General features: G+C 40.9%; 1 protein-coding gene across 2 annotated transcripts in view; it reads right to left on the reverse strand.

Moving 5' to 3' along the window:
* sh3rf2 (SH3 domain containing ring finger 2) overlaps nt 1-10,755 on the reverse strand; it is a 21,411-nt gene extending 10,656 nt beyond the window's left edge. The window contains exons 1-5 of one of the 2 annotated variants that reach the window (XM_008420060.2): nt 10,664-10,755; nt 9,731-10,136; nt 6,724-7,014; nt 4,017-4,112; nt 2,766-3,116 (exon numbers count right to left, since the gene is read on the reverse strand). In XM_008420060.2, coding sequence (XP_008418282.1) covers nt 2,766-3,116; nt 4,017-4,112; nt 6,724-7,014; nt 9,731-10,136; nt 10,664-10,725 — 1,206 coding nt within the window. In that variant the 5' untranslated portion in view covers nt 10,726-10,755. Of the gene's footprint in view, nt 1-2,765; nt 3,117-4,016; nt 4,113-6,723; nt 7,015-9,730; nt 10,137-10,425 lie in introns of both variants that reach the window. The other variant, XM_008420061.2, reaches the window with a different exon arrangement.
* Nucleotides 10,756-11,993: the final 1,238 nt, after the last annotated feature.

Below are 11,993 nucleotides of genomic sequence, written 5' to 3' on the forward strand. Positions count from 1 at the left end.
AACCTATCTCATTTCCCCTATTTCTTATCACTCTTCTCAGGTGTCCTCCACTTCCTTCCCCTCCTGGTTTCTTCAGCACAAATGAGATTTTTTTTTCCATACTTTTTTTTTTTTTTTTTTTGCGCTGACACATGTAATTGCAGGTTAGAGCTCTGAAATCTGAGGTAATTCAAGGGAAACCATTATGTGAGGGGGCGGACCAGCATATTATATTATCAAGGCTTTTCAGGTTTCAGTGCGACCGCCGCAGTCGGTGTAAACGCCTTGATGATCTACTAAATGGATATTCTGCTTTATTATTCCTTAAGATTGTAAAAACTTAAATGCAGCCTTTCATTTGAAATGCTATTACTTATTTGAAATTTTGTAAACAAGTAAGACGTAATCAGTAACTGTAACTTGGTGGCAGTTAAATAAATCGGAGTYTATCTATGGAGATGCAGAAGAAAGAGAAACAAAATGGCAGCAGGAATCAGATTATTTTTGGGGCCATCTATATGAAGATGTTAAAGAGTCTAAAAATGAACTCTGTGATGAGGTCAAGTTTTGAAGTATTATCTGTCAACCTGTGTGACACTGACTGCTCTTACATATARGGGGTGATGTTGCTTCTGCTGCTACTCTGAATAATTAATAACTGATCGTGACAGAAAAGCTGTTTGAAGTCGACAATGAAAATACATTTTTASCATGAACAATTAACATTCAATTAAGAGCTTTTTTGTCTTCTAAAATATTAAGCTGGAAAATGTTCAATTCATTTTAAAATTTATGTCGGAGGAAAAAAAAATACTGTATTTCMCTTTAGATCAAGATCAGCTGAGTAAAACGAAACAAGGCAACCCAAGATAATCACACTACCACCACCATGTCTGAGGTATCAATRTGAGGTTATATCGATAAAATGTTAGCTTGGTTTCACTGCACAACAGAACATGCCATAATGGGATAAATAACTTCTAAAGTAACCCATTTTTTCCTGCATACTCTTGATTGTTAACTCATGAACTCTGACCTTAACTGAGCCAGGTGACGCCTGCAGTATTTATTGTCTTGGTTATTTTATGACTTCCTGGTTGAGTCGCTAATGTATTCTTAGATTTGAGCGATTTCACTCTCGAGGTACGCGGGCCCACCACRATTGGTTCCAACCCATTTGGCTTCCTCATAGGTAGTGCACTCTCACTCGAGATCAAGAACYATCTTGAGTAACAGGGACTATCTTTATGGTTGGTGTATGGTGCTTGCGGTGTGCTCCAGRGAGCCACCTTCTGGTTTGTATGTGCTGTGTAAGGTGCGTAGAATATGGCTGGCATATTCCGGTGGGTGCAGTTGCTCCATTTGAGCTGGGCTCAAGTGGAGCTTGTAGTGAATTGTTATGTGGTGATCATGATCAAAAAAAGAAGAATTGGGAAGTGACAGAAAAAAGGGGGGAAAAAGGTATGAGAATGGAGAGTGATGGCAGGGGAGGGGAGGAAGAGAGAAGGGGGAGCGGGGGAGAGAAAGTGGGGGAGAAGAGGGGRAGGACAAGAGTGTTTTTGGTAGGGTTAGGGTTAGGCCCACTTTAGAAGGTCAACAAGGTTAAGTTAGTTGAGACTTCGAAACCYTTCTCAAATTAAATCAACTTTAATCTGGTCATAAACTCCTTCAAATCAGTTGCTTTTTAACAACTTTTAGTCARCTTCATGTTGTCAGAAACATTCTGTCAAATTTAACTCAGTTATTCARAGAAATGTAGTTTTTCTCAGTTTGTTCATGATTTTAAAATGAAATGAGAAGCATAACCGGATGTGGGAGGTTTGGAATGTTTTTTTGTTCTTTTACACAATTTTGGAAACAAAATTAAGATATTTTGTCTCATAGCATTGTACAATCTGAAGTATGCAAAAATAATTGTGTGAGCCTTAGTATTTTCTGTAAATAACAAGCTGTGACTAGTTTTAGCTAGTATTTATTTTCACAGATACCTCTGTCAGATGTCTTTGAATAAATTACTGTGTGATGCAAAAACTTTTGCTAGATGCTCTCTAGCTGTGGTTAGTTTAAAGCTATTGTTTTATTTTATTAARGAAACATTTTATTCTTAAGACAGTCACATTTTCAGTTGATTCAGAAATTATTTCAAAAGTACTTGGAGATCTAAATAAGAAATTGGTCAGAGCTCCGTAAAATTGTTGACCAGAATTCATACAAGSCCGATCTCTGATCAGTCAATCTCAAATCTTTCTGTCGTCTGATGCAGTTACATATTTAACACGAGACAGGTATTTTAAAATCATTTTTTATTGTGTATCAAATGTCTCAATTTGTGCAAGACTCTGCTTGAATTGAAGGCAGAAAAAGTTTGGCTGGAATTCAGCCTGGACTCTCCCGCTGGACTCAGATGATTAAAGACCTTTTCAAAGTTACAACCCATTCTCATCTTTCGTATCTTGCTCTTTTCCACATCTGTGTCCTCTTAAGAGCCTCTTAATCAAACCCTGGCCAACGCACGGGCAAACGCCCCCTTTCTTATCCGCTCCTTGAGCTCGGTGTTATTATCTCCCTCCCTGCATTCCTGAGGTCAACTTCATCTYYTTTTTTGTGACTCGAGCAAAACAWYTCTATCATCCCACTGAAAATCGGCCGCACGCTTTTTGCCAACCACACGTTTTCTGTTCGGAGAAAATCCCTGACAAGAAAAACAAAGTCGAATACGACTTAGCTCAACGGCGACGCGAGCACAACGGAAGGAAAAGGTGAAGAGCTTTCAGAGTTCGACTCACCTGTAACAGGTGCCTGTGGGAGTCAGAGCGCCGGCTGTTTCGGCGAGAGTTCACTCTGCGAGGGTAGGACTGGCTGCGAGCCGCGGAGAGCGCCGAGTAGTGCTGCGGCTGGCCCTGAGGGACAAAGTTGATGTTGGCGGGCGGCTGGAAGGAGCTGGCTGTGGGCTGCTTCCGCAAAGCATTGATGACGGGGGTCTTGGTTTGGACCTGAGGGACTCYGTAATGGGCAGAGCGGCTGGGTGCGTCAGCGGCCTTGTCTTTGCCCCCGCTGCCGGACTGATGATGAGGTTCTGCTGAGTCACTCCCGCCCCGGCCCTTTCCTTTAAGCAGCTTGGCTGCTGCAGAGTTTGGCTGGAACAGTCAGAGAAGCGTTAACTAAAAATCAGGACGAATTCATGCAACATCCTCTCCTACACGCTGCTAGTGCCTGACAACCTTCTGCTCCCACTGATMGGCAAAGCGGCTGTTTAAACACACCTACTTATCAGAAACTCGGTTCTCCCTTACAACTTGTTGGGCAGGCTAGCAGGCAGACAGGGTAAGTACGAGCCAATCAGCCAAGAAGGGCTGAGCGATGCTGAGAAAGGAACAGACAGACAGACAGACAGACAGGCATAGCAGGGTTGATGCTGCTCCCTCGGCACTGTGATGTGCTGTTATGTCACCCAGGCAGAGAAAGCATTACCGTGTCTTCACGCCTGGCTGCACGACRAGAGGAGAGACAGGCTTGGTGAGGAGAAAAGTACAAGCAGRGGCTAAGATGGATGAAAAAGGAGGAGGCGAGGACGCGGGGGACAAAAGCAGGTGCATGAGGAGACTTTTTGGAGAAAATCTAACCAGGAGCAGTGAACACACTGTAGGAGCAAATGCAATGTTTTTTTTTTTTTTCTTTCCAGCATGGATGAAGTTAATTCCTTAAGGCAGAAAGCACAAAGGAAAACAAATGACAGCCAGCAAGCTGAGCAAGCCCAGCAAACCTGAGTAAAGCACCCAGTCACACGCTAATGAGCAGCTGCAGACACAGCACAGCTTCACAGACGAGCCCTCTGCCTCAGCGCTTTGCAGCATAACAGTGACCTTTACCGATGAATCAAYCGTTTAACTGAAAAACAAGGCAGCATCCAGCCGCTGAGCTGTACCCAATCACATCTGGGACGTGTTTTTTTTTTTTTCGAGAGCCGAGCACCTTAAAACAGAACRAGTCGAAAAGTAGAGCGAGGGGGAAAAAAAAGAAGAAGAAAAAAAGCTCACCTCCACAAACTGTCTGGGACAAAGCCCAACTTTCTCCCCCAGCTTTGCCTCGATCCAGGCCTCGTCCACTCGCCTGAAGGCGGTCAGGATGTCTCCCTGCAAAGATCGGAAATAAGTGAGAGACACGTAGAGAGCAGCGGGAAAACATCAGGTGGTTGGTAACAAGACGGAGCTCGTCCCAGGGACTGAGCACTCTGCCCAGAAACTCTCAGAGTCCTGTGTTTCTGCTGCCGTACGTGACATCAGCTCGCTTTGTGTCTGTAGGCCTGGTGCTTTCTGTGGCCAATCTCTTAAAAAAAAAAAAAAAAGAAAAGGAAAAAGACATTTGACCACCTCCATTAAAGAGAAAGGCCAGCTCAAGTGTGCTTTAATGGAGAGCGCGCAAGAAACCGAGGCCCTTATATAACAGCCTCAGAGATGCCTCAGGGTAAGTAACGACCAGTGCAGCAGAGGTCGGTGCCCTCAGCTCCATAAGTCTCGGTTTTCCCTCTGTGAGAAACAGGCGAGCGAACAAAACACAGTGACCGTTACATAATGGTACCACCGTGAACTTACTGTGCGGTGCATTCATGCTCGCACGTTGTTAGAGAGACTAAATATGCTGAGGTCGTGAGTCAGCTATCTTCAAAACTGCTGACTCTTTATAAGTTTTCCAGCAAATTGTCATTATTACTGACCTTGAGTAAAAAAAAATGAAAGAGGAGCAAATGAATCAGCTGCTGATCTAGAGAGGAGAATTTTCAGCCTGATCAGCGCCGACAGCTGACCGCCCGGTCAGAAGCTCAAAGATCCGATCTGTATCTGATCAGCGKATACTCCACATCTGGCTATTTTTAGAACCAGCAAAGTAAAGCCTGATGAGAAGAAGTTAATAAAAAGTGTGTTTTCTAGGTCACATGGTTCATTCAACAACTCCCAGCARGCAACARGAAGGCTGAATGAGTTTCATCTGTTTTACTGTTGGATTTGGAAAACGCTGGTAACCTTTAGGTAAACCCAGTAAACACAGACTGTTGTCATAGCGATGCTGTAATGCTGTTCAGTGCTCTTCTTATATTGTTTGACAGTACAATTYAATTAAAAAAAGGAAAAKATCTATATTACAGTATCATGAGATTTACACAAAAATGTAAAACATGACCTGATTACTTTTATTCATCATTGAAATAACTATCCCTACTGCTGCTGCAGATGACTACATTAACTTTGGATTAAGTTCTTTCTTGAAAGTCGCTCAATTGCAATTTGCAGCAAGAGGTGGGGGAGGGGCTACATTGTAGTAGCCTATGGTCCAACCAGCCAGAGAAAACACTAGCATTTTCTTTGGCAAAAGGCCTTTAACTCTGGAGAATCTTAGCCACTTTGAAAATGTGATTTTTTTTTAAAACTTGGGAAACCTGGATACAGGTAACCACCCAATGCAGCAAAGTGACAAAACTTTAATTTAGCCAGTATCAACATTTGAGGTGGATGGTTTCCCAAGAATGACAGTTGTTTTAAAAATATTGATAAAAGAAATGTGACTAAGACGCATATTGTTGCAAATTATAATTAAATACAGTGATTCAGATTGGAGCTTCACAACAGACATAGTCCTGTAATTGTGAACCCCTGGGTTGAATTATTTTATGCCAGTAAAATATTTGGCCGGTGGGACGAAGTTTCACTGGCTTAACTTATATTTTTCTTCTCTCCTCTTTTTCTTTAATTGCAAAGATCTACTTAAAAGTAACAAAAACAAAAGTTAATCAATAATAATAATAATAAAGAAATGGCACCCAAATATAGATAACATCTACCAAAAAAAAACAAGAAAAATAAACTTCTAATAAGCTTCCTTCACAGCTCATGGCCTATTTTCATTAATCATTAGGAAAAGGATTTATTCGAGTTTCAATTCAGTTAAACTTGTCTCGACACCAAGCAGCTGTGATTCACTTTAAGCATCAACCTTTCAGTCCAAGCTCCTAAAAAAAAAACTATACTTTAATACGGGATGAAGATTCATTTAAGGTCTGAACAAAGCACAAAACCTCTAAGGAAGGTGAAAACCTCCATTTCCCCGCAAAGGGATTTGAAAGGTTCARCAGGTTTTAGAGGGATCCTACCAGACCTGCTAAACAAGTCTGCAGAACAAAAATACAGGACTAATGAAAAACTGATATTTTCCTGCAATGAATGGTAGTACTTTAAAATAAGGGCTAGAAAATATCTTACTTCACTATGAAAACAAGGGTGTCAAATGGGGAAAAAAATGCTTAATCATAACTGCAAAATAAGCAAAAGATTAATAAAAATAAGGGACTGGAAAAAAKACAATTAAAATTGTCCAAAGTAATTTTKTTTTGTTTTGTGAAATCTAAGCTAKCCTAGCGCCATCTTACATGACCACTGAATCTCAGAAAACGGATGTTAAGATTTTCCTAAACATGAGCTGAAAATAAACTCCTCAAAAACTGTAAAAAGACAAAAGATTAAAGACTTTAAAATCTACTATTTGTGCAGTCTTTTCCATTTACGAGTGAGTACACCTTCCCCCTATCTGGTGATGCTGCACATCGGACGACAAAAGCGTTTTGAACGCTGGTGGCGAGCTGGTCGAATGAGGCTGTTAGACACAGGAAAACTCCACTCTATGCACACTGACAACCGAAGGCGATGAACATGAGCCTTCCCTGCTGTGTTCGTGTCGTGTTGAGTGGCAGACCTTGAGGAAACTGAGATAATATTTGCTGTCTTCCACATCCATCTCTTCTGGGCTGAAGTCACAGAGCGCCCTACAGAGAGGCTGCGGCTGGGCCTGCTGCAGGGGCTGCAGCTGAGGCGTCTGGCTGCCCGCCTGCAGCTCACCGAGAGACGCTCTGCTGCTGTCGCTGCTGTTTTCATAGTACCGCTTGTCCGCTGCTTTGTGGCTGGGGGGGACACTGCTAGCAGGTGTGCAGACCAGCTCCCCCAACACGTCAGCCCGGTGGTTGTTTGCTGACGATCTGAAAGCCGCCTGAGCAGCAGGAGAGAGTCAGACATCAGCGGATTCCTGTGACAGCATTGCTTTTAAAGACCATGCACACTGAATTTGTCTGTAAGAAAAGTGTCTTGTCGGTAACGGTTGAACATGAAGCCACAAAGTAAATGAGCGATGTTTTGATGACTCTGTTATCATCAAAGATTGCTGAATTGCGTTTCCTTAACGCAAACTTAAAGCCGTTTTTAAAATTCTATAAAGTGCTTATTTAAAATTAAATGACAAAATAACTCTGCATTTTACCAAATATATTATAAGACATGCAGAGCTTTAGTGAAGTACATGGCTGTCTTAGAAAAACAGGTCAGGAAAAAGTTAATTAAGAAAAACACAGAGAGGGAAGTAGCTCCGTTATGCTAGCTTGACTATGACGACCTTAACATGTAGATCTGGTGTGGAATTCTGTGTGTTCGGTTCAGTTAAAAAATAATAAAAAAGGTGATTTAAACACCAACTCTGACAAATCATCAGCAGAGCTGGTGTTTAAATGAGCTAATCAACCACCACTGTGTTAGCATAGCTAATAGCAGAGGTAGCTAATCAACCACAGCAATCACTTATTGCAAAAATAAACACCAAGCCTAAAAACATCAAACTGACTGAATGTTCTGTTCTTTGTGTGGGAATATCATTATTATTATTGTTAATATTATAAAAAGCAATAATAGTGATATTAATATCATATCATAACATTATGTTATTATACTATATTACTACTACTGCCGTTATTAAACAACTTCATGTAAAATGATATCTTCATGTCTAAACTGTAAAATGACCCCAGATTCAATAACCTGAACTGAGCAGCGTCTTTTCAACTCTGCCTGAACTCATGATGGGGAGTTGAAGTAAACCCTCAACTCCTAGCCAGAGCAAAAGGGAGAAAGTTAGTTGTTTTTTTTCCCCCTTTGTCACAATACTTTATCACAATAAGGTGACTTTCAAGCAAAATTGCACCTCAATTACAAGTCTACTTAGTATGTTCACAGAATGCCAGGTATAAATAATGTGGAAATTTGAGATAGGTTTCAAATAGACTACTGTTTCTAAAATGTTTAATAATTTATTATTTTTCAAAAGCATTAAAACAATCAGGTTGCAGGTGTTGAATGTCAGAAAGTGCTCCGTCAGGAGTTGAAATTTGATATGTAATGATTGAATCACAGTTCATCTGACCCAGTCTTGCTGTATCAATGCATTCATTCCTTTTAGAGTTTTTCAATAACTTATGAGCACTTTGAGCCTGTGCACTGCACTGGCTTTCTCAGTGGAGACTCGTGTTTGAGAACAGGGCTCGGGGGACGTGCAGGGGTTTGTGTTCGGCTCTTTGTCATGAGGGAAGTGAACCCTCAGCTCTGAGGTAACATGCACCTGAGGAACGGCAGCAGCATCCACACACAGGTCTGAGCGGACCGCCTTGCTGCAGGCCAAACGGAGCAGAGAATGCCTTTTTAATGAGTCAGATTATGCTCTAGTGTGACTATTACAGAATTAATTAAACTATTTTAGATTGTAATGTGCATAAAAGATGAAACGCACCATAAAAATACCGTCACTGGAACCTTGTCACAGGGCAAGCAGCAACAACCGCCAGGAGATTTTTTTATTTATTTTTTGCTGTGTGCACTGAAACAGCCTAACCTTCAAAATCCATCACTGTACTGAGTGGAAATATCACCAGTTAAACTCCAGCACTACATTATCACAAGTTTTTACCATGCTATGATGCCAAACTCAACTTTTATGTTTTATTAAATGTCTTTTTACTGAAACTATCGAGTGCTCTGCAGCCGCATGTGGATCTTTAGCGCCAGAGTTGTTAGTTGGTCCTAATATCTTTGGGGGGAAAAAATACATTAAAACTAAGTAGTAATCATTGCTAAGTATTTTTAAGAGTAAAGGTAATAAAATATGTGATTTTAACAGCTTTATTTAAGCAGCTAAAGCAAAAACAAAAGACTTTAAAGTCACACATTTAACGCAATATTATGCTGTTTGAATTCTGTGTTGTTACAAACTACATGATTTGTTGCTCAGTTTTTCAAAAAACAAAAAAGGGCATTTCCATTGACAAATGTACGTTTTGCACTGTCCTTAAAATAAGGATTACATTTTGGTTTTACGATAAAACCAACTTATATTACATTGTTTTATCTAGTAGGAGCAAAGTTGTTGAGCCATGTTTTGTTTTCTTATTGTAAATGTCCGTATTTTGTTAGTTTTACCATTTTTCAAAGACATTTTATAAATAAATCTTACTTTAAAAGTCCAATTCCTGTTTCAATACTGTTTTAAATGTGTCAGTATATGTACAAAACTTAGTAGTGTTACTTGTAATAAAATGTTTGAGAACCTTTGCTCCGGAGGGATCGTTCCAGATAGGATTTTGAAGATGATGAACAAAGGTAACATCGTTTTAACTCGCAGTAGAAAACACACAACAGGCACAGCCACTAATGTGTCTATGCTACCACCACGCCACACCTAAAGTTTGCACAATGTTGTTCAAGTTTCTGCAGTTRTGGACAATGTTATGATCCACATACTTTCTGTAACACCTCATCTTTTAATGATAGAATTGTTTAAAAAAATTAAGAAATAAAAAAAATWAAAAAAATAAAAAATAAAAATAATAATAATAATAAGGCCCCGAAAGAAATGTAGAGCATATTGACTGGAGTCACGCACTGACCTCACTGTACCCTTGCCTCTCTCTGCGTTGACTCTCCTGCTGCTGATCCTCCAAGCTGCCCTTATCTACTGGCAATGCATACCGGACCCTGTTTGGGCTTTTTCCAGGTCCCGACAGGCCCTGAAGCCCCTCCAGGAGCCGGACCAGCAGCAGGTTTTCCGGGAGCTCCTCCACTGTCCTGACAGGGACGGGAGCTCCACACTCCGGGCAGAACAGCTGGGACTGGGCCACCCCATGCCTCTGCAGACAGGACAGGCAGAAGGTGTGCTGGCAGGGCAGCACCTTGGCAGAAGCATCCAGCCGCTCAAAACACAAGGGGCATTCCAGGAGGGATATCAGAGCCACGTCCTCGGGTTCAAATGAGAACAGGKATCCAGGTCCATTTGAAACACTRTAATCCATCATGCTGGAGAGACAGGAGTGACAGGAGACACAACAAACTACTTAAAGTATTTCAATTACATTAAGTTTGAAGTTTAAATATCACATGGTTACGTCTAATAAGGCGGATTCACTACATAAGAAGTTTACATCGTGTCAACACTACGTGTGCACAGGTGTCCTATCTCCTCACCTGGCTGCACAGGTGAGACAACAACAGGAAATATACGAAAACATCCGTATTCCTCCAAACCAAAATGGAAAAAAACAAAACAAAACCAAAACCACAGCAACAGCCTTTAACTCGTACTTACACGCTCATCTACGGCCTGTCACGGTGATTTCCCTTCCCTGAACTCCGCTTTTAAAAACGGCGTAAGTTTTTCCCGGCGGTCGCCATGTGTGAACCCGGAGGAAGGAGGAGGCGGCGACGGCGGCGGCGGAGCGGCTCTCTGCCCCGGGGAGGGAAGGAGGAGCACCCCGGCGTCACATAAACACCGACAACTCACCTCCCGTCTACAGTTTGGTTGTACGTGTCAACACGAAACCCACCTGTGGAGCTGCTGCCCGAAACGAACCGGCGAAAAGAGAAACGTCTCCACAGGCAGGCTCATTCTTCAGGAACTGTGTCGGATTTCAGTCATGACGAGCTCAGTTAACCCTTGCACTGTAAAAAAGGAATTTTACAGGGTTTTTAAATATTAGCCATTTAAACGGTCTGAACTCGAACCACGAAAACTGAATGAAAACTCTGATTATACATTTTATTTCTCAAGCATGAACTCAAAAGATTTTGAACCAGCTTGCCAGAGGAAGTGTAGAGGAAACACTGTATAGCGGTACCCTTAAATTTAATTGAGGAACCTTGTGGAGATGAAGTGCTTCTAGGATTTTTTTTATTTTTTTACTTTTGTTTGAGTGCCATTTTTTTAAAAAAGTAAACTACTCTCACTTTTCCAGCTACTCTATGCACCCCAGGTTCATTGTGCTGACCGATGTGAGCCAAACATGCACACACCCTCACCCACGTATTATGCAAAAATTATATTGGCTGTTTGAACAAAGCCTTCCTGGTTGTATTTTTATTGCCTATCTGCTGAGTCTGCAGTGGCATTTGAAGGGCAAGGTAGTGGACAACATACAGTAAATTGTCCCTGGAAGATCGACTAAGAGCAAAAACATTATGATTTATCTTTGGCGATGAACTGTAAGTATTTACGATTGGACAGCATCCTTATCATCGCCCTAATCTTTGGCTCCTTCCACAAATTCTCAATCAGATTGAAGTCAAAACATTACTGCTTCCATTCAAAATAAACATGTTGCCCAAATTAAAACAACCTATATCTGGGCATCAGGTGTACACATTATATAGAGAATAACTAGTTTACTCTGTTCTAAACTCACACATGTTGCTTAATGCAGCCATTCATTTGAAAAGCTTTATGCTTCAAATGATAAGCAGCTTTGTGTGTCTTTTGCAACAATTGTTTTTTTTTTTTTTGCTTCTGTTTCTTCCTTGCAAAATCTTATTTATTTTTACTCATCTTTATGAATTATTTATAATTTATACTACAACTACTACAAATAGTAGTAATAATAATTATTATTAGAATGCGATGATGCTGCAATAAATCAGACACTCAGTACTAGATTAGCTTTTACATAAAACACTTCTTCCGCTTGATCTTTTTATTTATTTTTTTTATTTTTTGATGACTGCTCTTGTGCACATACTGGCAAAACAAAGGTCATAGGTGCTGGCTGCGGTCGCTCCACACTTTGGAAAATGTAAATTTGTGGGGCATTCACGTGTCATTCCCATTCAGGAAAAATGATACTTAAATGTGTTCATATTAGGAGGCTGCACTGTTTGAAAACA

Source organism: Poecilia reticulata, linkage group LG10 (genome assembly GCF_000633615.1).
Source record: "Poecilia reticulata strain Guanapo linkage group LG10, Guppy_female_1.0+MT, whole genome shotgun sequence".
In the NCBI taxonomy this organism is placed as follows: Eukaryota; Metazoa; Chordata; class Actinopteri; order Cyprinodontiformes; family Poeciliidae; genus Poecilia; species Poecilia reticulata.